Raw genomic sequence first — 26,203 nt, 5'->3', positions numbered from 1 at the left:
TTTATATAATTTAAATGATATTATGCTTATTTATTTTTAATTTATTTTATTTTTAAATAGGAATAATTTATAATTTATTTTATTAATAATTGATAATTTAAATATTAATAATTTATTTATAATTTAATATTAATATTTTAAAAATATTAATATTTTATTAAAAGTTGGAATCAAGAGAGAGAGAGAGAGAGAGAGAGAGAGAGAGAGAGAGAGAGAGAGAGAAATAATATTTTATACAAATAAAGTTGTAATTTTTCAAACTTGTAAGGAGTATTTTTATCTTTACGATTTTTTGAGTTTATTCCTCAACCATAGAATAGCTAATACCATAGGGGAGGGTGGTATTAGCTATTCCTTAGTTTTAAAGGATTTTGGAGAATAGCCATTCCTATGGAATGGCTATTCCTTGGTCTATTTCTCAACCAAATAAAGGAACTAAAATTCTTTGGAAATAAAAGGGGAATGGCTTAGCCATTCCCCCAACCAAACATGCTATAAGAGTTTAACTCAACCTCTTTTGTATTATAGTTTTACACTATTCACACACCATAAAAGGGACAATAATTTTAATAGTACATTAATTTATCAACAAATAACTTGTTATTACCCATATGAATCTAACTCATGGGATCTCCAATCATATAAGTTGGGTTACTATTATTTGTTGATTTCCTCAATTGGCTTAAGTTCTATTCCTATCGATGTATCATTAACCAATTTTCTTCCCAACGGTTTAGTTAAAGGATCGGTCAATTTTAGCTCTAACTTCACATAATTAATAGACATAATTCCATCTTTAAGTAGTTGCTATATGTAACTTTATGATATAAAGTTATTTGGACTTAATTTTGATAGTAATTTAGTGTAATTCTTGTAGTAATGCATAAAAATTAATAGTTCTTATTTAAATTATTTTAAGTTAGTTATTTTAGGTGAGTCAATTTAATCTTAGTTAATTTTATACTTAATTTGGTGTTAATGTGATTAATATAGGTTGTTATTGATTTATTTATACTTTTGTAGGTGTTTGATGAAAGAAAAATTTTAATGAATGAAGGAGAGTAATTTTGAGGTGCAGATTTTCACTACATATGTTTTGGTATTTCAACCATATCTCTCTCTACAGAGCTCCAAATGAGATGATTTTTAGGCTATTGGAAAGCTAAGAGAAAAAGTTACAACTTTTATGTTCATTACTTTGCCAGTTTGGCATAGAAGATGGTCAAAAATTATGTTGAAATTGACATATTGTAGCAGTTTTAGAGCAATTATGATTTCTGCTTATTAATGAGTCGAGGTCGTGGCCTATGTAGTTTGATGAAGAAATCCTTATTGGAATTGACTTATTTCTTCACCCAACTTAGCCTAACTTCAAAACCTATAAAAATAACTTTTCGGAAGACTTTGAGGAGAGAACGAAACACCAGATTGATAGCTAAAATTCAAGCCACAAAATCATTGAAGTTGAGAAGAATTTGAAGGATTCAAGGAGATTTGGTAATCAAGAATATAATCCTTGGTTTTTTCCATCTTTTTGTTATTCTCTTATTTTCTTGGTTTTGTTTTTAATGTTTAAACTTTATTCAATGATGATGTGTGACTTGATGGGAAACTAATTCATTAATCTAAGATTATGATTGAACTCAATATGTAGTTTGCTTTATTTATCTTTATTTTGCTTATGTTTTATGGATTTAAATAATTTATTTTATTCTGTTCTTAATGCTTCTAGTTGCCTGCCCACCAATTAGATTGAATTGGAAACTTAGGTTAAACCTTGACGAAGGAGATTTAGGTAGACCTTGAATAGAATAGTGCATGATCAAATGCACTTAGTTTATTAAGTGGCTTGATTTGCATATAAGGTAGACAGACAACTATACCATACATAGCCAAAATTAGATCACGAACTTAATGAATCTTTTTTCAATTTAATTTGCATAGATATATAGTAAATTAATTGTGAAAGGTATTTGTATGAGAAACTTGACAGAGGCTTGTAAATAATTTAGGATTCTAGGTTAGTAACTTAATCCATTAAACTAAGTTAAGAGAGAGAGAGAGAGACAATAATCAGATGAAGTATTGAGGGACATCATAATCTTAGGTTTGGTAGTTAAGTGAGTTTTATAAAACAAATTTACTATTTAATTTTAGTTTCAGTTTATTAATTTTAATTTTTTCTTTTTAATAATTTTAAATTTAATTTTTTAGATAAGATTAAGATGTGACAATTTTAGTAGTTAACAGTAATAATTAATTCAAAACTTTGTGGAATCGAAACTCTACTCGTTACTGTATTATCTTTGTGATACGTATACCTGCATGAGTAAAAATTGAACAACACTTTACTATATCATGTTTCAAACGAGTGTGTCTATTTTTACTATTAAAAGTTTTATTCTTTATAATGGTTATTATTGCTTGGCAATCACAATGCTTGGACACAAAAGTTATTGGTTTCATTCCCAGAGAAATATCAGCTAAGAGTATTCTTAACCACTCTGCCTCATTTCCAACAAACTCTAAAGTTACAAATTCTGACTCCATTGTAGATTTAGCAATTATTATTTATTTGGCTAATTTTCAAGTTATAACACCCTTATTAAACTCCACTTTGTTCCACATGGCTGACCCCCTTCCATCAAATAAAATAAAGAGTTTTTTTGACTCTTTTTATTGACCACATGGGCGGCTGCCCATGTTAGTCTTCCTTTAGTTATTTTTTTTTTATATACACACACTTATACTATTATTTTTACTATTTGTTTATTTTATCTCTTCCATTTAATTTCTCTACATAATCCTTCAACTTTTATATTTTAAATTCGATCCCTTTGATGTGTCGAAAAATGTCAATTTTCATCTATCTTCTTTTCTCTGTACGTGTACCACCAAAATATCAAAATTACACTTCAACGCGGTATTACATAATATTTAAATATTTACTTATCCGCGTTGGCACGACTTAGCAAAACACACGTATTTTACTTTTGTCGCTCATTCTCCAAATATTTGCTTGTATTTCTTCTCCCCCACTTGGATCAATCATATGATCCTTCTTCATGACTGATTTCGACATCCGATTAAATATTAATATTTTAATATTATTTTATTAATAAAATATCATTTTATTCTAAAAATTTTCTCTTGTCTCCTTGGTACCCAAAATACCTTATTATGCCGTAATTGACTACCGAATCACCCTTTTATCTCACAAATTCTCTTTCGATAAAGTATTATTATTTTATTATTATTTTCTCGCGTGCGGATCATTTTACCTTAAACTACTCCTTTCATCTTCCATCACGTTTAAACATTATAATTAGCCTCAATTTGCATCCGACAAACTTTATTTGTCACCATATCAAAGTATGGGGTATTACAAGTTGATTTTCAACCTCAGCTTTATACCTAAGAAACATGTCAAAAGCTTCATCTTTATGCCTAAGTAAATAATCTTTAGTAAATCTAGAGTAATCATCAATAAATGTAATATAATATTTCTTACCACCTCTAATCATAGTTTGTTTCAAATCTCTTAAAATAATTTGAATTAAATTTAACAATTCAGATTCTCTATTTATTAAAATACAAGTTTTCTTAATTGATTTGGTTTCAGTACATATTTCACATTTTCTAAAGCATCCATTTTTTATACTAGAAATTAAATTTAGTGATTGCATTTTCTTAATGTAGGAAATGCTAACATGTTTTAATTTACTATGCCACAAATCAATTGAGTCAATCATGGAAGTAGAAAAACTAACAATTTCTTCATAACATTTACAAAGTTAACTATAAAAAGTCCCTGATTACAATATCTCTTGCCCACAAACACATTATTTTCTATCATTACAATCTTTTTAGATTCAAATGATACTTTCACCCCAACCTTGCCTAATAAAGCCATAAAAACCATGTTTGCCCTTATATTGGTAACATGTAGAACATCATTCAGAGCTAGGGTCTTGCCAAATGTGAGCTTGAGAAGGATTTTCCCTTTGCCAAGAACTTAAGCAGTTCGAGAATCACCAAAATATGTTATCTCGTCTCCTTCTTCTATTAGGGTATAAGTGGTAAAGGCATTTCTGTTTGCACAAATATGCATGATAACACCTGAGTCTACCACCCATTCTTTCACACTGGGCACCATATTGGCTTGAGAAATGACTATAGCAATTATATAATTAGATTCATCTGCTTTGACCAAGTTGACTCTTGAATTAAAAGGTTTGTCCTTTCCCTTTGCTTTCTTCATGCATTGTGCTATATAATGCCTTGGCTTTTCACAAACAAAATAATTACCCTTTTTTTGACCGTGGGATGTGAAGCTTTGGGTTTATAATCAGGTTTATGAGTGTACCTTTGTTGACGTTAGGTTTTGCCTTGTACCAAATTGGCTTTAGCTGCAACTTCCTTAGCTTTGGAGGCCTTAATCTCCCTTTGGGTTGTGTTTCCAATGATGATGTGCACAATCAAGTCTACAAGTGACAATTACTTTTCCTTGTGCTTCAGTTGTTGCTTGTGGCAATTCTAGCAGCTTTTCAATTAGCAACCCAGCAACGAACTCTTATTGCAAGTTGATTTTTTTAGCCTTTAAGTCATCCATTAACTTGTGGTGTTCATTGATCTGACACTTGATGTCCTTGTTATCTGTCATCTTCTAACGATAAAAGTTGTCAATCACAAACTTCTATTTCCCAACATCTTCAGTAACGTATTTGGTAATCATTGATTCTCATATTTGCTTTACATTTTTGCAGGGACTGTATACACCAAATAGCTCATTAGAAAGTGTGCTAATGACGTATGCCTGCAAACCTTATTCGCGTGCATCCATGGTTCTAGTATGTTGACATTGCCTGGCTTTGAATCAATTAGCGCAAAAGCCACCCCATGAACGTCAGGGTTGAAAAAATCATTTCTTGCCATCTTTTAAAGCTTTTGCCATCAAAAACCTCAATTTTGGAAGTATCTGAAAATGATTTGGCATATGTGACCAAAGGCGTAGGAGGAATAGTCAAAGGAGTGGGAGCCATGGTGGAACCATTGACAGTGGTGGTGGCAGTTAGGACAAAGGCGACAGTAGGAACAATGGCAGCAACACTATCAATGTGTGGAATTCATTATCCTTAAGATTGTTAGGAAAATTGATAAACAAATAAAAATAATAAAGCAAGTGAATATAGAGAGAAGTCTGAAGCGTGATTTCACTATTCTTAAGAATAATTTTCACCTCTTCAGAGTACGAAAATTGGTATAAAAGGACTATAATGGTTATTCTCCAAGATTCAACAGACCATTCCTTATTAGTTTGCACAAACTAATAAGGGATAACAGAAACAACAAAAAAATTTTACAGAGAAAAAAGGAATCCAGGGGGAAAGCAAGGAAAATAGAGACAATATGCAGAGAAGCTTTAGAGGAGATGAGAGAATTAAAATTGTTAATGTATGTTATGATTGAGATAGAGAGGCTGTATTTTGCACCGACTGCAATGGTTATTCTTCAGGATTCAACATACCTTTCCTTATTAGTTTGAACAAACTAGTAAAGGATAATAGGAACAACAGAAAGACTTTTTCAAAGAAAAAAGGAACCTAGCAGGAAAGCAAGGAAAATAGAGAAAGTATGCAGATAAGCTTTAGAGGAGATGAGAGAATTGGAACTGTTGGTGTGTGTTTTGACTGAGACTAGGAGGCTGTATTTATAGGTAGCGAATGAAATGAACGTTGCATCAAATTAGGAGAATGAAGTGAACATTGCACAAAATCAGGGGAGTTAAGAAAAAACCCAATCAGCATGTAAGTAGACATTGCACCAAATTAAAAGAGTTAAGAAAACTCAGTCATGTAAAAAGGTCACTTGGGCTTAGCTTACGTGTATACTCATGTGCAAGGGGAAAATTTGAATTTTCTCAAGGCCTGGCTTGATCTTGTGTGCGCGTAAGCCCACTCATTTTTCCTTCTTTGCAACAAGCTCATAATGGGTTTGCTTGTTTAAAGCACTCACATCTTTATGTATCTTAGCAATGTAAGATGTTTAAACCTTATAAAATATACTATTTTTCTAACATTAATAGCTGATCCTGAAGATTGGTTTTCTTTTTTGACATATGTATCTGTTTTTCTAGTAGTTTTTTGGTAAGTGATTTCTTTTTTTTTAAAAAAAAAATTATTTAATTACTTAGCTTTCTCTACTTGAATAAATCAAAGTCAAAAACACAATTTGATATTTCAATTTTTGTTATTATGTAATATTTTAATGTAGGTATTGATTTAATGCCTGATTTTTTTTGGTTTAATTTAATAGGTTCTTTTTGTTTCTTTCTTAATTGATGAGGCATATGATTTTGAAGAATTTATGCCTGATTTTTTATGAGTTTTTTTTTGGGGGTTGAGTCAAACTGTTTAGGATAGCTCAACTTTGGAAGAGGAAAAACCATTGCTTAAAGAACCAAATGGTAACCTATGCAATTAGAACTTCATCACCTAGATTACTTACAATGACTAATGTAGATACAGTTTCTTTTATTTTGGTTAAAATTATAAATACACGTTTTTCTTTTTTGAAATTGACCCCCACTAGCTACCAGGTTTGGTAATCTAAACAAACATATAGATACTGTACTATATTTTTTTCTTCGTGTTTAAATCATCTTTAGATTAGACAAGACATGGTTTAGTCATTTCATTTTTCTTCTCTTGCCCTTTTATGTCAACAGTACCAGTAAGCAAAACTTCTTTATTTTCTCATGGTCAATTTTTTCATTTCACAAGTTGTAATCTCCGACCTTTGCTTTCCGGGTAGATTTTTTGGGTTTTCCTTTTAGGTCTTTGTCCATCTAGATATTTGATCAATTTTCTACCTTGGCTTGGTTTTCAAGCTTTGTTGGGAGAAATTCTCAATAATACAGTTTAATATTAATTTGATTGGTCTTAATTTTGGATTGGTTATCTAATTTTAAGATTATTTACCGATGGTTTTTGGGAATTGGATTATGGTCTCTTGCTCTTAGAATTTCGATTTCTTAACTCTATTTCTCAGCTTGCTTTTATTTCTTCCTGCAATGCATGAATTCTCTCTCTTCTCTACATTATCTTTTGGAAAACAAAAGGAATGAATTAGTCATAAGAATTTTAGTGTCTAAATGTATTCATTGTTTGGAAGACCATCTGATGGATCAACTACTATAGGGTAAATATTAAGCAGATGCATTTACTATCATGGGGTACTTCAACAATGGGTCTCACGGTTTGACTTCTATCCTTATCTAGAGAAATTTGCACAGGTGTGTGCCTTTATTGTCTAACATTTTCTCTTGTTTTGCTAGTTTTTTTTTTTTTTCTATCATGGAGTTGAACTTATTTGGAATCATAATGATATCAATTGTCACCATTTATGGTTGTTTATCTGGAATTATGCACTCTATCAAGTTGGTAAGAAGATGCTCTATGCTTTATATAGAATTAACAATATTTAGAGTAATATTTTGAGATTGTGATGATTGATTGTGTTAGTCTGATGATACGTGCTAAATTTCTGTTTAAAAGAGTCTAATTTCTTTCTTCTTTTATTTATTTATTTATTTATTAATTGTAACTTATAGAACTATCAGAGTTGTCTTTTTAAGGGCAGTTCATACTAGATGGCTCATGAGGTGATTCACATTACTGTAAATTGTACATATTTGATGCTTTCCTGTTTTGGCTTCTTTTCTTTACTATTGTTATTCTATTGCAGGTCATAAAAGCTGTCATGCCAACCCAAATCTTGCTCTGGTTGTTCACATATGGAGTCTAGGTTGTACCATCATTGAGATGATTAATGGTAAGCCTCCTTAGAGTGAGTTTGAAAGGTAAGTCCATGTTCAATTTGGTTTTTTTTTTTTTTTTTTTTTATCATGCCTATGTTCAAACTTTGCTTTTTCATTTATTGTAGACTGAATTCTTCAAAATTCTGAGAATGTTTTGTATAAACGTTTATAGAAAGGGTTTTATACTAATGTTTACAATTTTCAAATGTCATAAAAGATATCACTTAAATATTGTGGTTCACTTTCAATTTTGATTTGTTGATTAATTTTACCTATTTTTAATGCGTTCTTCAAGTTTAGAATATCTAAATGTGATGAAAAAAACATTACTTGAATACTACAGTTCATCTTGAATTTTTTTTAAAATTTTCAACTAATTATAAAATATACTCCTCAAGAGATCTCTGTTGTATTTCAACTTAGCCTATCTTTTATACCAACTTATAGATACATTGTTAATGTTTTCATTTACTTACTGTTAAGTAATATTTAATGTTGTTGTTGTACTTTTTTTTATTAGTTGATTGTATTTATTATTTATTTTATTATGTTTTTTTTTTTGTTTACTAGCTATTTGTTTGATTCTCAAAAGAGTATTGCAGGAGCGACAAACAACTGAATATTAAGTTTTTATGGTTCTAAGTTTTTTGCTTTTCCTTTTCCCTTGTTTGGATTTGATAAGTTTTTAAAAATATTATAATGTTGTTCTATATTTTATAATTGCTAATTTGTCTAAACTTTTTACCATTTTTTTTACTATTTTATAAGGTAGGTTAATTTTCATAAATCTTTTTAACATGATGTTTATTTGTTAATACTTAGATTGTTTACGAATACAATGCGTACTATATAATTATTAAAATGTAAATATATTTCAATAAATACTGTTTTGTCTATATTATACGAGTGCAATGCAAAGATATACTCTAATGAGCTTAACAAGTACTTTTAAATACGAATCTACGTTTTCACCTCAAAAGATATACATATTAAGTGAAAAAAACCCTAACTTGAGGAGGCTGGATTTGATAAAAAAGAATGAAGAAAGAAAATATTTTCCCTCCTACAGACCTTAGAACCGCAAAGAGGTTTGTGCATCAACTGGATTGATATCTATTCACTGAATTTTGATGAATCCTACTGAACAATTACAAGAAATAAGTGTAACATAAAATACTCAAAAACTATTACAACCTGCACAGACACCAAAATCAAAATAGAACTTCAACAGATTAAGACAAACTAACTCGCCACTTCTGAAAGATGACAAGTAAATAGTGTAACCGCATCCTGCAAATGATTCGACCGAAGGTCTTCGGGAATGGGGGCGCTGAAGACGGTATCAAAGCAGCTTAACTGGTCATCACGCGTAGGACCCTCACTAATCTCAGAAAGCAACAAATCACATATCTCCTCCGCCATCTTTGAATAAGCCACTCTGCACCATAGTTTCGAAAAGACTGTCAATCACTAGAAAACAAGAACGTAGGGAAAATGTGAATGATACTGAAAACCATAAGGATAAAAAGGTAACATGCCCAAAGCTTGACTTTAGGCCCCTTTCCCTCTCTTTATTTAGCAAACTGCTTTCTGAAGATCCGACAAATGATTGCCAAGTCAGGAATTAAAGAGTTGGGTCAATGAGAAAAGAGATCACTAACTAAAGAAGTGAGCATACATACTCCCATAGGGGATTATAAATGCCAAAGGAAATCAAAGACACAACTCCTTTTATATTGTCTCTATGAACCACTTCGCATTTTTGCTAAAATTATTTTACTAATAATTTACAATGAACATTTTTCAGTAAATCCACTTATCAGCTATCTATTAAAGCTGCATAATCTTTGAACTCTTTAAACCTTTATCATTTGGCTTAATCAAAGCCCAAGCTTATAACCATCAACATATTTGTAGACACGCAATGACTACCTGAGTGTGTCCATTGCATACATATCCTAGAGCCATCAAACCCCACCTACTGGTGATTTTTCTGAATACAAGGCTTTTTCTTATATCTTTTTTCCAATCGTTTTGGTTTCTCCCAGCAACTTTCTACAAGGAAGAGTGACAACAGTGAACAACATGAATTATTTGTTTCCTTCTTGTGTTTTTTTCCATTTATGGAAACTAGAACTTCTAGGAAACAAAAATCACTATCAGGAAGAGATTTGAATCAAAATGTATTAGTCTACAGGCATTTCCCCAAGAAGGTTTACTTTTGTCTTTTGCTATATATGCAGTTTGTTAATTACACAGAATCAAATAGCATACCAGCAAGCACCCAACTTAAACAAACTGGTCCCTATGGCAACTAACTCCACCATAGAAATTCTCGTAAAAGTCCCAGAATCTTAAAAAGCTACATGCATCCCATATTTTGAGTTAGAGACTCGTTCCAACTTCATGAAGAGGTCAAATTTGAAGACTACAATGTGAGTTTATAATTTCATGAAAATTGTGAAGTCTCGCAAATGACATAATTATTAGGTCAAATCTATAACAAATTCTTCTGCAACAGGTTCTAACAAATTAAAGGATAGATCCAGCAATTTAATATTGCTATGAATAGATAGTTCACTAAAGCAGTTTTTCATTTTCATTCCATAAAATAATTTAACACATGGCACCTAAATTGTAAATGCACAGCAGTTAAGTCACTAGTTGGTAAATCATCCTCACATGCACATAGTATCTGTATAGTTAAGTAATAAAAAAAAAATACAGTGTTCTAGAAGAAAAATGTAAATTGTAGGAAAGGCATGCAATTGCTTTTCAAAAAAAGAAAGGCTTGTGATAAAGATGAGAAAAGTAGGATTGTTAAAGAAAAAAAAAAGTTAAAATAGGGACTTAGGAGGATGCTTTACCAAGTTAAATAAGAGTCTAACTACTTTTCAAAAAAAAAAAAGAGTCTAATTTATTTCGACCATTAAAAACGAAGAACATCGACGTGATAAATTGCCAATTCAGCTAGTCACTTTATATAATATTAGAGCTAAGCAGGCACACAATGCACCTATGAATGCCAAATAATCCAACTAATCAGTTGGTCCTTGATCATAATGTTGGGCATAATACTCAAATAAGCCCTTGAGCTTCATTTAAAAATGGAAATCAACCCTTTATCATTTATTGCATGAAATTAAGCTCATAAACTCCTGTTTCATTGTAATTACAACCAATAAATCTGAAAATGGGTGAGATTAAGTCTAATGGAGATAATGGAGCATTAATCCATGTTATCTTCGCTTTGCTTGCAGCCAAAAAACCATTATCTAAAAAACAAAAACATGAGGTGTACCAGAAATTATATACTTTTTATTTTTTAACTGGCAAAAAGAATGAAACTTATAATACTATTAACCCTAAAAGCTTAAAACCATTAAATAAATGTTTTTTGTTCTGAATTTAAAAACTTTTGGTTTTGTTTTTTTTTTTTATCTTCTTTCTCCTCTTCCTTTCATGATCTCTTCCCTGCTGATGAGATTGTCAGCCTCATATAAGCATCTTAACACCAGATCTAGAGTCCTGCTAATCAGATCTTGCCTGCATTGCCAGATCCAGCTCAAGCCAGATCTGATATTGATGATGCTGAAACAAATGGAGAGCCATAACAGAGCGTGAGGCTTCTAGGTCATCAAACATGCACACAACCCCACTCTCTTCACGAGGCTTATTGTCATCATCGCTAAAAGAATAGACAAAATTTGTGAGGGAAGAAGAGGGTTTTGGCAAATTTGACATGGGTTATCATTATTTTTTCTTTTTAGTTTTCCATTGCATTGAAAGTTTATTTCTCCATTTAAAAAGAAAAAAATTAAAGCTTATTTCTTTGGTATGTTTGGCATTTGTTTCTTTAAGCTTTTTTGAACAATTTTTATGGGCTGTTTTATTTGTTATAGGATTAACTGATACAAGATTCAAACTATTTTTTGGCATTTTTGGTACTGAAACATTTGTTTTCACCATGTCAGCGTCAATGATATTACATGCAAGTTTATGGTCCATAGAAGTGTGATTTGATGCTATGATTTTCAAGTTTGGTTCTCCCCTTAATAACAGTTTTAGTTTTGGTCTTCCTTTTCAATTTTGATTCTCTGATTGTAAATTTGTAATTATTGTTGTCGTCATTTTTTTTTCATCATGAGTCTAACTGTTGCAAAATCTCTAACACTATTTTTTTCTTTGATTTTTAATATGCACTTGGAGAAAGAACTATGTCTTTTAAAAATTTTTTAAGAAGATTATTTTTCTTTTTCCAATTTTTTAATCCATGTGAAAACCATCCACATCAGCATTTTCTATTGACTGCACCAGCCAGCCAAGCATGTTAAAACAGAATATGGAATATTCAGTGACATCTAAGGTCTGAATCCACCCAAATAGGGGTTCATAATCATATCCATAATTTCATGCAATAATAGAAGGCTTATTTCCATTTTTTAGTGAAGTTCAAGGGCTTACTTGGGTAATATGGTTATCTGCAAATAATTTGGCTTCCCCTCTTTACCAAATTGAGGTTCATTTTTTTAGTGTACAAAATCTGGTTCCTTATTAGACAGCTGATGACAGCTGCAGCTCAAATGAAAACACTGGATAGAACCACTTTCAAGTTGATAAGGGCAATAAAATGCCAGAGTAACTTCTATATGATTTAAATCAAATCCATGTAATTAGAAACAACATTATGACTAATATCATTGATGATAAGTGATGACTAAGGCTTTTGTCACACAACATATTCCATAACAGATCATTAGTCGCCATGAAATGAAATAGCTCCAAGGATATGTGCTGACAAACACAGGAATATTATGAATGACATTATAAACTTGTTGAAGTTGAGGTCAAGCTTGGAGAGTTGCAGACTTTGATGGTTTGCTAGGCAGTAATTTTTCCTTCATGTAAGTTGAGTTTATGGACATGTTCTCATTAGTGGTTTGTAACCATGTACCCATGAACCAACAGTTAATTCGCTTATTGGCCATGTTGGCCAGTACTCTTTGGTAGTTTATCCTTTTTTCATGTATTAAGTGGTAGTTTTCTTTTTTCTTGTATTTGGGGCCGTTAGGTACCATTAATGAATGTGTGAGCTTTCTCTCAATTTTAGCAAAACTTAATACTTTTCCCCCTTCCACTAGTGTACATGACAAATTTCACACTACTGTTAATGGACAAATGTGAAAGGCAAAGAACAAAAGAGGTTTGTTATCATGAATTCACTGTCAAATTTCTATTGGAACCAAGTGAATAAAATGATAACATATCATAATGAAAAAGGAAATCTGTAAGAAAAATTACGAAAACTTGCTACACAGACATAAGCTAGCTAAGCAGAGATGTCAATCTATTTCCTGAATAATTTTAAAGGTAATGAAAGGATGGGCATTTAAATGAACTTGCAAGCCCAGACAGATGGGCTCAGACACTAGGCGGTAGACTTTACCAGCTAAGTTAGTTAATACCTTCACAATTGAGCAATTGTACATAAGAACTAAGTCTCTACATTTGTATTTCTTTTAATTATAGGAAGATCAAAAAAATTGGCTGGAATAAATTATTGTAAGCTTATTGGTATCTACTTTATTTCATTTAGTTCTTGGCCCCTGTGTGTTTAAAGTAGGCTGATACTAATCAAACTTCGTGCCATCACAAGCTGAGATTCTCATATTAAAACTTTTTAATGTGACAAGTTCCATTCTACATTCAAATCCAATCTATCTAACTATCTACACACACACACACACCCACCAAAGAAGCAGGATCAACATAAATACCTTGCATCAACTGGTAACCTGCCACCCCAAACTGCCAAAGACTCATGCAAACGACCAAGAAAGTCCCTACAAGCTGCATTTTTGCTGTCAAGAGAATCCTGTAAATGCAACAAAATGTTCATCAGCATTTTCTTGTAAGAAGAAGTACATAAAATTTGGCTCAACAGCTTGAGGTTACAACCCCATTAAGATGCAACTAAAGTTTACAAGTGATTGAAGCTATATTAATAACATAACTGAAGCTAAGGACTGCACTCAACACAATCCTATAAAGCTGCAGCTGTAATTTACAAATGATTCACCACTGTAAATGACATGATTGATTAATAATTGAACCATCCAACAAGCGTTAGCCTAAATTCAGAACTAGACTCTACCATGCCATTGATATTTGCATGAATTTCTTACCAGTTCACCCATAGTATTGTTGTCCTCCTGCAATGAACTTCTTACTACATAGAATGAAATATAAATTCCAGCTCCCAAGTCCCAATTTTCAATTTCTGACTTGTGGTCCTCCATTGACGTCGCAATCCTCCACACCTCAGAGTGATTGGCTGCATATAGAAAAAAATAAAAGACTTGGATCAACAATATTGAAGGTAATTGAGACTTCTCAGTTCTTCAATGGCCCAAAATTGTACATTTAAATTCTTTAATCTAGTATAAATATGTGGAAAAAAATTCAAATGTAAATTGGTTTTTGAGACAAAATTAAATAACTAAGATTGATCCCAAAAAGTAGTTGAGATCCACATTTACATGAGTCTGTGTCTCTAAACAGTGCAAATTGAGAGTGCCACCTCCCAAGTGATAAGACTCATGCATCCATAAACATGGCAAATATACTCTAAATACATTTGTATAAACAGATAATAGAGTAAATTACAAGAACCCCCTTGGTTGTATAGCTTAATTACAATTCTCAAGTTTTTCAAAAGTATGCACCTTTCCCTTCAAAGATAACTTTTCTAGTTCTAACTTCCTTTTTATACATATTTTACAAGGCTAAATGAATATTTTTTAGAGGTGCGAAGAGGTAACTTGTATATTAAGAAACAAAAACTCAAGAGGAAATTCTTTCATGCTATGTGGTTTTGTGTTTCACCATAATTCATAACACACATCAATTCCTTTGAGGTCTGAACCAATTAATCTCAGTAGGTCACAACATCATAATCATTTGTGATTACAAATTTTATTATCATGCTTCTTGTTTTATTGGGGAAGAGAAAAGGGTGGAGGCCTTGAATTCGATTTTAAGTCACATCAACAAGGCATTACATAAAGAGATAACAGGACAACAAAACTCAAAAGGCACAAATGAATTACTTAATCTGCAATATGAGATCTTACCAGACAAGAATAACGCATGAGATACTGAAGTCATGAAAATAGAATGAGCTTTTTGCCAACTTGCACATTCCAGAAAGTGCTCGAGAGCCTTTGGCAAATCCCCATGATAATTAAAATAAACTGCCTGCACCATAAGAGGAAAATTTCACAACAAGAAACAACACTCAAGTTTCAAAGGATTTTTCAGCCACCATGAGTGCTCTGTCTCTCTCTCTCTCTCTCACCAACATCTACACAAGCATAGAGCAGGACAAATCAAGATTGATACTAATTTTTATAACAGTCCATCTTAAAGAAAAGGTAACATTTCAACTTCTTTGTTTTTTCTCAAAAAGAATTCCACCTAACCAGGATGCTGATATTCTGCCACTAGGCAAAGAATCTAAAACTAATGATGGATCTAACCCACATAGAGCATCTAAGGTACCAGCAAAGCATTGAATGTTAACATAGAATACCAATCAGGCTAGACCAACAAGAAGTGAAAAACAAAGGGCTTCAGACACACAAAGTTAGAACAATGACATCTAGAAAACCAATAACATACCATAGCTTCATGCAACCATTGCAATGGAACACCCAAGTCCTCGATAAATTGGCGTTGTGATCCTTGTGAACTCCAAGATTCACAATATTGGAACAAAATTTCCCGGATAAGAATGGCTTGAAGATAAGGATAATCATCACGGTAGGGCATGTGAAGGGCTACATAGATAGCCCAATGGCACTGCCCCTGGCATAGCAACTGGGATATAAGTCCCATGTCAAGAGCTTGAAGATCATTAGAACAGAAAGCACCAACAGCCTCCAAGATAGCCCGCTGATGCCAGATCATATGGTAGTCAAGCGGATCGTGTGTTGAAGAGAATGTGCTAAACATTGTCTTCAGGGAGCATAATTGACTCTCTTCACTGGCATGCAGAAGCATAAGATGGTATGAAAGATCAAATCGTTCCACTCTACTCCAATTTGCATTCTCTTCGACAGGTCCTTCATCAACATAAATTGGAACAGGATATGGAGCTTTTCCATCATCAAGAAGTTGCTGATAAGTTTGAAAAACAGTGGGCAATGTAGTATCTGGTGGTAGGTGATACCACATCAACAATCCTAAGAATCTCTTCCAGTCAATCTTAACACCATGCATAGCACCAACGATATTACCAGCAAGCAACTCATAAAGCCGAATTCTATCCTTCTCAATGAACTTGAAGTCCAGCCCATTAATTTTCCAAATATCAAGCTGCCGTGCAACATCAGAACGATTAACTGTTGATCCACCAGCCTGGCTTAGTAAACAAGCCAGTCTAACATCTCCTTTAGAAGCAGCCAGCTCCACAGCTGCATCCAATTGTCGCCCAGTCAAGAGAAAGAATAAGTGTTCCAAATAACCTGAATCATTCACTGAGCTTATTCCTTCTTGTACACGGTGACAAACGCTTTCTTGCAGCCAACAACTAAACTCTGCCCTTCGAATAAGAGGCAGTGATTCCAGGTCAACTTCTGGAGGACCTTCCTTGATATCTTGCATCTCGTCTTCCTCATTATCAGCACCCATAGATTTCAGATGAGCAGTATTTTCCCTTTCTGAAAAAAGAACTTTTATCAATTCCCAGACCATTACTTGATGCATCAAAACCAAGCGAGCAGACAAAGACAGACCAGGAACCTCCAACTGCCTCTCAATAATGTCTATATAGCTCCTACAAATCTCAGAGAGCTCTAAGCGATTAGAGACAACCTTCAGAAGCTTCAACTTAAAGTATCCAACTTCCAATTCTTTTTCTTCATAATTTAGGGCCTTGTGAAGATTCAATGGAGCATCAAAAGCAAAGTCAATAAGTTCTTTCTTTACTTTGTTATTTTCATCTCTAACTACTTTATCAATTGCCACTTTTTCTATATTGATTACAGAAGACAATACTCTCTGGGAGTCATTACTACCTACAGGTGCACCAGAGTGGACAAGAATGCCATTTGGGCCCCAACCCACACGAAATGATCTACCCATGAACAATGCTGCATCAACTATGTTTCTAGAATGGCTACCAGTGACAGGCGTCTCTTGCTTGAGGTCCAGCTTGAAACCTTCTTTTTTAACAGTCTTTAAAGGCATGCCCTTATTTTCTTGTACCATCAGAACATTTCCAGATGAGCTTGAATCAAAATTACCAGAATTATACTCAAGCAAAGCAACTGGGGTTTTCCGTACAACAGGTGGGCTAGACCTATGACTCATCCTCTGATTAGAGTTATGCAGAGGAGACCTTATGTATTCTTTGCCAAAGGCTGGTTTCTGATGAGAAGCTGCCCCTCTAAAATCCTCAATCTCCTCTTCTTCCTCAACAGGAAACATCAACATTCTCATTTCTTTCATCTTCAATGGGTCAAGCCCAAGATGTGCAGGCAGAGAATGAGAAAGCACCAGTCCATTAGTATCTATTTGCATATCTTCATCAATCCCAGAATTCTCACCACCATTCATTTCCCCAGGATCTTGGACAACCCCTGTTGCATCATCCATTATAATATCTTCCTCCTCATCTTCACTCAGTCCAAATCTGCTGAAATGGTCAACCAAGAATTTCCATTCACCATTTGCTGGGTCAAATGCAATGAATTGTGCCCCTTGCCTCGTCATGCTCTCTCCTAATTTCTTAACAATACCATCTACCTCCTGTTTTTCCAAGATTAAATGTTTAAGTTGAAGCCTCAAAGTTACCTCAGCAGTCTTGTTAAGGCCTTGACCAACCATAGGCTTATTACTTTCATCTTCGTATACAATCACCTCATGCCTATGGAACTTCACAATTTGATCTAGATTCAACCCTCTAACATCAGTATTTCCAAAAAATTTTACACAACCATAGCCAATTCTTCCAACCACAAAATCTGGAATGCGGCTGCAGAAACCAGGATCCATGAGTTCCAATGTTACCATATCTTTCAAGGAAGGCTCCATATAATAATCAGAGGAATGCAAACTAGGTAAAGATTCCTTAATTTTTCTTGAAACATAATGTGACAAAAAATCAGTAGTTGTAGAAAGGCTTCTCTTCTTGTATAGTGATGTAATCTGTAAATCACAATTTTCCACATCAAAGAGCGTCCCACTTGTAGATTTATCACTTGTTGTATTGTCAATTTCACTCAAAGTCCCTGCAATTCAAATACAACTCAGACATTGAGTAATTTAACACAACTATCTCCCATCTCTAATCAGCTCAAGCTTGCAACGAACAAAAATTAAAAGAAAAAGGAAAAACACCGTGTTGACCAAACAGCTCAAGCAAACAATTTCATCAATTGGGGAACAAAAATTAATTCCAAAACGCAAACATATGCACACGCCAATACACACCCACATTTTCATCCCCAATTTTTCCCAAAAAAGTAACAATCTTCATACATTACAGATCTATATTTAACACTTAGAAAGAATTTCCTAACCAACAAAAACTGGATATCAAACAGAAAAGACCCAGAAAGTTAATAGCTGGACTCAAGAACGCCAAATAAAACAAAACTTTGAACTCTAAACACCAAACCCAAAAAAAAAAAAATGCTTTTATCTAATCCAAGCAGAATAGTAAACTTAACTAAAACAACGCAGTAGTTAATTCATGTTAAACAGCAGGAAATGATTGGATTAATCCCAAGTTTTAATCCCAAGTACATTTAAAAAAAAAAAAAGAAGAAAGCAAGAGTGAGGGAATTACCTGAAGCCGGGAGAAAAGAAGCGGACGCCATGATTGGCGAGTGAGGGTTTATGAGGGGTTTTGTTCAGCGGCAGTTTTAGATCTTTCGGGGTTCAATCACCTCAATGAGAAGGTGGTGAAGTGAAATAAGAGGGAAAAGGGAAGGGAAAGAAAGAAGGGTGAAGCGAAAAAGAGGGAGGAATGGGAGGGAAAGGTTTCTCGGGGTGGGCTTTGGTTCTGGAGGGTAGACAGTGAAAGCACTGAGGGTCCTAGCTAGCTGCCTCTTAACAGGTCAAATATGAATTTTAGTTTTCCGCCATTTACATTTTCTCATTGCTTTCATTTTTACCTTTCGTTTTTGGTCGGAAAACAATCAAAAAATCAAAGTTCAAAAAAAAGTTTTGAATTGGGGAAGGGACTCGAGCCTTGCTGTGCTAAAGGAGATATGGATAAAACAATTAATTCCTTTTAATTATAAGTGTATAAATAAAAAATAAGGTATTTAAAATTAAAATTTTATGATCAAAATTATTATTTATAATATAATTCGAGTATTATATATCAAAATCATTATCTGAATCTCTCTCGAACCCATGATAAATAATAATGATTATTAAGATATTTTAATTTTTTTTAAAAAAATTATCTTAATCTTACTTCCTTTGATCGTATAATGTTTATTGAAATACGATTATAAAATATCTTAATTTTACTTAATTGTGCTATAAAATGAAAGCTATTCGATACCGTTATCATATTTATTTCCGTTTAAGTAAAGTAAGGTAATCATGAATTAAATTTTAATATTTAATTTTAAATAATTTTAAAAGGATTAATAATTCGCTAATTGAAAAAAAACTTTGTTTGACTATTTTAATAATTTGTAATATTTATCTAATTATTCAATAAAATTTAAAAATTAAATTATGTAATTAGTTCTTATATTTTATCAAAATCATAAATTTAATCTTTTTGTAATAATTTATAAAAATTAAATTTTTATATTTTTAAAAATTAATAATATCAGTTCAATGTATTAAAATTTTTTTATTATTTATATTGATATGGTATGTGGTTATATTAACTTGATTTTTTTTATTAATGTGACATTAAATTTGATAACATAATAATGATAAAGTGACATTTCACAAATGATGTGATGTGATCAAGTATTAATATGAATTTTATAAATGTGACATAAAATTATCTAATGTAACTTAATGATTTTAAACATGATTAGAAAGAAAAAGAAACAAATCAAAATTATAAATAGATTTCTAAAATTAAGAGAAAGAGTATTATGAGACAATGAAAAATTGAATTTTTATTCTCTATAATTTAAAATAGTGAGAAAATTATTGTGAAATAGATAAAAAAAAATCATGTTATCATCAACAGATTATTATATTACATTAACAAAAAATATCATATTAATATAAATAATAAATAATGTTTAATATTTTAATAATTAAATTAATAATATTAATTTCAAAATTTAACCAAAATAAAATATTATTTAGACCATACACCGTTTCTGGACGTGGAAATGCTATAAAATGCTTACTAGCGGAACGGACGCGGTGATGAGGGCGTCCATCCAACGCAACGCGTGCTCTCCTTAAACCTACACCGCTTCGCACCGCAACAACGAACTTCCCCCATTATATAAAAACCTTTACACTCTTTGCTTTTCATTTTGCTCAGTTTTCCCTCTCCTTTCAAAAACCAAAATCAATTTTGTCTGTTTGTCCTCCAAAGGTACTTGTTCATTTCTCCCCTTACTCTCGATTCTCTCTTGCATATTCATCAATGCTATGCGAGTGTTTATAATCACAATTTTATTTTCGATTAATTTTTGCAGAAATGTCTACTTTCGGTGCTGCCGCTGCTAATCATAACCCTAATAAATCATTTGAGGTATTCTGTTTTATATGATTCACATTTCTCGTGTTAATTTTTAATCATCTTTTCTTGATGTGATTCTTGGTTGTGTATTATGATTTTCTGAGCTTATTTTTTACTATTGAGCATCGTTTTCGTGTCCTTTTAGTCTATATAAATTTTTAGTAAAGAATCTTTTGTTCTTCTTACTGCATTTATTTGATTATTTGGATAGATTGTTTGGGCTTTCTAGGGAAAGGAAGAATTTTTTTTTTTAAAAAAAGAAATTTATTCTTTGCTTCACACTAAGGCTTATACCAAGATGCATTTGGTTAAATTAACATTTGAAGTAGTATACTGTGATGCGAATTTTATTTCTTCCTCATTTAGTCTTAACTAGCTTTCCCCTTTTCTTTTAATTTTTCAAGATAAATATGGGCAGTGAGCAATTTTTTGTGATTAGAGATGCTACTATATACATATGTAAATTTTAATTTAATTTTTGAGAGCTTGGTTGAAGTTTTGGTGTATCTTTTTCATGAAAAGGGATTTTACTCGCAATTTATGATTGTAGGTTTTGCAACCGCCCAGTGATTCTGTTTCAAGCCTTAGTTTCAGTCCCAAGGCCAATATCTTGGTTGCCACTTCATGGGATAATCAGGTTTGTTCATTCTGCTTTTTTTCATTTAATGATTAATGTTATATTTCTCAATTTTGTTCTTTAAGTTCTTGAATTTTAGTGAGAAAATGAATTATTGAAATGTTACTGAAATTTCTTTCTTTGTTGCTTCTTTTGTTTATTGGTGGGATGGCTGAAGTTTGACAATTCTTTTTATTTCGTTGTTGAATGATTCTGCAGGTGAGATGTTGGGAAATATCACGGAATGGTACAGCTGTTGCTAGTACGCCAAAGGCATCAATTACTCATGATCAACCGGTAGTAACTCAGGCTTCTTGTATTTAGTGACGTATTATTCATTATTCAATTTATAGTTGCGCTAAACTAATACTGCTTTGTCCTTGCCCATTTAAAAGGTTTTGTGCTCAACTTGGAAGGATGATGGAACAACAGTTTTTTCTGGAGGCTGTGACAAGCAGGTTAAGATGTGGCCTTTACTGTCTGGTGGTCAACCAATGACAGTTGCCATGCATGATGCCCCTATTAAAGAGGTTGCCTGGATCCCAGAAATGAACTTGTTAGTCACAGGCAGCTGGGACAAGACATTAAAGTAATATTCCAGTCTTTCCCTCAGTTGTGTACCATTGAGAAATCTGAAATTATGTTTTTTGATTTTGGGTCCTAGCGTTTAGGATCATGTTATGAGTTCTGCATTTCATGTGAGGGCAAACTCACCTTCCTGCTGAGTGGGCTTGCCTGCACACTCTACGCATCCTTTTTAATGCTAAAGTTGAATTTTCTATTGATAATATAATTATTTGGTCTATTATTTGTTTACATGCACACTCGACGCATTTCCTCGTGTTATTATTTGGTCATTCATGAATTATAGCTTTTACATATTGCCACCAATACGATTTCCCTTTTACTTCATCTATCAATTTCAGCAATTTGATACCTTTGCATTCCTGTGGTTTTTGATCAACTACTGGTTTTTCACCTTTACATTTAGGTATTGGGATACAAGGCAGCCAAATCCAGTGCATACTCAACAACTTCCTGATCGCTGCTATGCACTCACAGTAAAATATCCATTGATGGTTGTGGGCACTGCTGATAGAAATCTAATAGTTTTTAACTTGCAGAATCCTCAGGTAATGTTTTCTTATAATTCCAATTATAGATTAAGGTTCTTCCCTCTTTCCAATCTCTCTCTGTCATATAATTTCATGTAGTCAAGGCTCCCCCACCCCCTCCTATCTTGTAAGAATGAGCCATCACTTCTGTCTCATTTTAGTTTGATGTTTGGTTTTCTTAGTATTACTTTTGGTGATATGGAATATTGTTGTTTATAGAATTGGGGGAAGCACTCTCTTTATTAGAAATAATTTAGTTTAAGGTGCACTCAGTGTCTTCCTTTTTACTTATTATAAAATCCAAGTTAAAAAATGGTCTATGCTAATGTTGTTTTGTACTGTATACGGAGGTTGGACATGATGAGTTTGGTATAAATGCTGACTGATTAATTGAAGAATTACTTCTGTTAATTGTTGGCTTACTCTTTTCTCTTACACCTTCCTTTCTCATAATTTTGCTGAAATGCTAACAGACTGAATACAAGAGAGTTGTCTCACCCTTGAAGTATCAGACAAGATGTGTTGCTGCCTTCCCTGACCAGCAAGGTTTCTTGGTAAGTGCACATTACCTTTGCCTTGCCTTTGAGCAGCAAGTTTACAACAATTCGACACTTTGTTTATTTATCTTCTTGCAGTTTGCCCTGGCATTTTGGCTACTTAAAGACATCATTTTGTCTGTCATAAGATAGACCAGTTTCTAGAAGCCTCATTTCCCCAAGTGGTTCAGTTTGTGTATTTTCATGGTCATAATGTGAATTGTTTCCTCCCTATTTCTGCTCCATCTTTCAAATAGGTTTGTTCTTCAGTGCTGTCAATCTGTAATCATGTTTACTTTCTCCCTTTTCTCTGTTTCTTTTTGTTGAAGTCATTATGTGGAGTTGTTGAGGGGCTTTTATTTTATCATTTTTTACTTTATTTTTGTTTTGTTGATACCTGAGTGTCATTACTGACTCTAACTTGAATTGGGCAGAGGCAGTTGTCTGGTTTTCTATCTTTTTACATCAAAAGTTTTATTGTGCAAACTGTAATAGAATAGCTTGATTGCAATTATTGACTTTGGTGTTCTCTTCTTACAGGTTGGTTCAATTGAGGGAAGGGTTGGCGTACACCACCTTGATGATGGACAACAGAATAAAAACTTTACCTTCAAATGCCACAGGGATGGCAGTGAGATATATTCAGTCAACTCGTTAAACTTCCATCCTGTATGTTTCTTTATTGCTTGTTCATCTTCATGTTGAGTTCTTCAATTTTATGTTTCATGGCATGTATGCTGGGTCCAGAGTATTCATTAACTTTTTGGGAAAGTAAATCTTCTATGTCTCATGATCTCATGTACCTGTTTGTTGTTTCAGATACATCACACTTTTGCCACTGCAGGGTCTGATGGTGCTTTTAATTTTTGGGACAAGGATAGCAAACAGAGACTAAAGGTATTCTTAGAATCCTTCCTCAAATTAAGCAACAATAAGATCATTTACGAGACAGAACTGTTGTAAGTTTTTTTGTTTTGGGGGCGAATGACCTTCTATCCTACTTGTGCACATAAGGTTCAAAATTAATAAAATTGCTGCTTTCAGAAAACTAATTTCAAAGAAAGGAGAGAGAGAGAGAGAGAGAGAGAGAGCTTCTCAGTAGAGTCAGATTGGTGAAGGTGGGTCTATTAGAAAGGTTGCACTGATTGTTGAAGCCTGGAGTTTGATATTGTTCATAGTTGCTACCATCAGTGACACTGACACCATTCTGTATTTTGGAATATGGGAATTCATGAAACCCTTTGACAATTTGCTTCTTTTGAGAGGTCAATTGCCCCAAATGAAAAGAAAACCAACATTAAATTGTTTGTTATTTTTTAAAATAAATTGAAAGTGTTCTGGACTTGACAATTTTAGCTCCAGCAGGAAAGATAATATGTTTTGCTTTCTGGTTTAGTTATATAATACTATCTTTTTCTGATTTTCAGGCCATGTCAAGGTGTAGTCAACCCATACCTTGTAGTACTTTCAACAATGATGGGTCAATATTTGCATACTCGGTATCTCCTTTTTACCATGCTGATTTTCTCTTTGAACTGGAAAAGTTTCGTAATGTGATTCTCACTTTGAATTTGCTATAGGTTTGTTATGACTGGAGTAAGGGTGCTGAAAATCACAACCCATCAACAGCAAAGACCTACATTTTCCTGCACTTGCCTCAGGTATGTCAACATGCATGATTTCGTATTTGATCATCTGTTTTATTCATTAAGCTGTTTGTTTTTTATTGGAAACACCAAAATAAGAAATTTTCACACATGAATGCAACTGTTAATGTCATTTCCCATGCAGGAATCTGAAGTTAAAGGCAAGCCACGAGTTGGAACAAGTGGTAGAAAGTGAAGGTTGCTTTTGGTTAGAAAATGATTGAAACTAGAGGAAAGGATTTGTCATTTTCTTTTTCTGGTTCCTAGATGGCCATTGCTTATCCCCGTATGAAACTAGGATAAGAATGAGTTGTGTGTACATTAGGAACATTTCCCCATGGGTTATTTATCTCCTTCGGTTGGATGTTCAATGGTTTAGGGTTTAGAATCTATAGAGTTGCCGCTCCCTCGCTGGTTGTTCGAACATCCTGTCATTCCTTCTCCCATTATAGCAACTGGGATATGAATTGAGTTACCTGTCTAACTAGAATGCTGCCCCTTGGGTAATTTGTGATCAATGTTTGGGCTGAAGAGTCCATAAGAGTGGTTGCTCCATTGTTGGCTGTTTGAAAAGCTTACTTTTATGAGGGTTGACAAATTTTCCAAGTTTTTTAGGTCTCTCATTTAAAAACATTATAACTTGGCGATGAATGATCTATTCTTTTCTCCTTTTGAAGCAATTTTTGCAGCACGTAAAGGTCTCCTGTTTGTTATTTATTTCCTATAGTTCAGTACATCGGACGAATTTAATTTGTTTATTTTAATTCATTACAGTACAGATGTTGTTTATCTGTTAACTTGTTTAACAGGTTTTTTATTATTTTATTTTATTTTTAATTATATTATTTGACTTTACAGTGTAACCCTTGCCAGGTGAAGGAGGAAAAATCTTGAGGGACAGAAATCTTTTCTGAAAAGAGTGCAACAATTTGGGAGAAAATATAGTTGCAATTTGGGAAGAATTTAAAGGTGGGCTGTCATGTCAGTCCAACTTTAGTTAGCTGCTATGGCATGGCAACCAAGTTTATATACATAATTGGATTAAGAATTCAATTCATGTACAGTTAGACCCAAACAAAATAATCTAAATAAACTAAAAAATATTCTTAATTTAAAGTTAAAAATTAAAATCCTATTAAACCCATATGATCATTCACCATAATCTTAAATTACTTTGGACAAAATATGATGTCTACTTACTTCCAGATGAAAAATCTATTCGTTTACAGTAAAAAACAAAGAAACAAACCTGATAAGAGATCATTCATTATCTCATATTCAGTTGCATACTAACAATTTTGACTTTACAGAGTCTATATCTAAAACATTTAGCACTATAAGGTCAACATGTAACTTTTCAATACTTGGATAATTTAACCTTAAGAGGATATCCTGATTTAGATCTGAACTGGAAAGTCGAATGAAGTATTTGTGGAAAAAGAAGAAGAAGAAAAAGACAATAAGAATAAAAGGCAAATGGAGAAAAGAATTAATATAAAGAGTTTTTTTCTCCTGTTATAAACCGATATGGGTAAAGCATATGTAGGTAGGGGGCCAAGAGAAGAGAGCAAAGTGTCTGTCTTTCTCCTTGTTTTGGTCAATATTCTTTGTCTGATGAAGAAAATTAAGCAAACCTCTGCTAATGTTGTCTGCTTTTTCTTCATTTCGTCGTCACAGCCTGCATGTTTCTTCTTAGCTTTTCCTCAACTTCCAACTCATCCAAACATTATAATGT

General features: G+C 32.9%; 2 protein-coding genes across 3 annotated transcripts; one reads left to right on the top strand and one right to left on the bottom strand.

Annotated features, from left to right (window-relative positions):
* LOC18595402 (nuclear pore complex protein NUP96) lies at nucleotides 8,809-19,037 on the bottom strand. Of its 2 annotated transcripts, none has more exons than XM_007023323.2 (6): nucleotides 18,672-19,037; nucleotides 15,500-18,111; nucleotides 14,953-15,076; nucleotides 14,005-14,153; nucleotides 13,597-13,694; nucleotides 8,809-9,257 (listed from the first exon to the last, which is right to left on the bottom strand). In XM_007023323.2, the coding sequence occupies exons 1-6, from the start codon at nucleotides 18,700-18,702 to the stop codon at nucleotides 9,062-9,064; spliced, it is 3,210 nt and encodes a 1,069-aa protein (XP_007023385.2). In that variant the 5' UTR covers nucleotides 18,703-19,037; the 3' UTR covers nucleotides 8,809-9,061. The 2 variants fall into 2 exon arrangements, with proteins under 2 accessions (XP_007023385.2, XP_017979212.1); XM_018123723.1 differs by lacking the exon at nucleotides 8,809-9,257 and adding an exon at nucleotides 9,297-9,409.
* On the top strand, nucleotides 20,245-25,165 carry LOC18595401 (protein RAE1). The gene is made up of 12 exons (XM_007023321.2): nucleotides 20,245-20,408; nucleotides 20,512-20,567; nucleotides 21,106-21,192; nucleotides 21,391-21,468; nucleotides 21,567-21,760; nucleotides 22,163-22,304; nucleotides 22,760-22,840; nucleotides 23,363-23,491; nucleotides 23,642-23,719; nucleotides 24,250-24,321; nucleotides 24,403-24,483; nucleotides 24,614-25,165. The coding sequence occupies exons 2-12, from the start codon at nucleotides 20,514-20,516 to the stop codon at nucleotides 24,662-24,664; spliced, it is 1,047 nt and encodes a 348-aa protein (XP_007023383.1). The 5' UTR covers nucleotides 20,245-20,408; nucleotides 20,512-20,513; the 3' UTR covers nucleotides 24,665-25,165.

Source organism: Theobroma cacao, chromosome 6, assembly GCF_000208745.1.
Source record: "Theobroma cacao cultivar B97-61/B2 chromosome 6, Criollo_cocoa_genome_V2, whole genome shotgun sequence".
Lineage (NCBI taxonomy): Eukaryota > Viridiplantae > Streptophyta > Magnoliopsida > Malvales > Malvaceae > Theobroma > Theobroma cacao.
The sequence above is the reverse complement of the archived record's forward strand: the minus strand, read 5'-3'. Positions and strand labels throughout refer to the sequence as shown.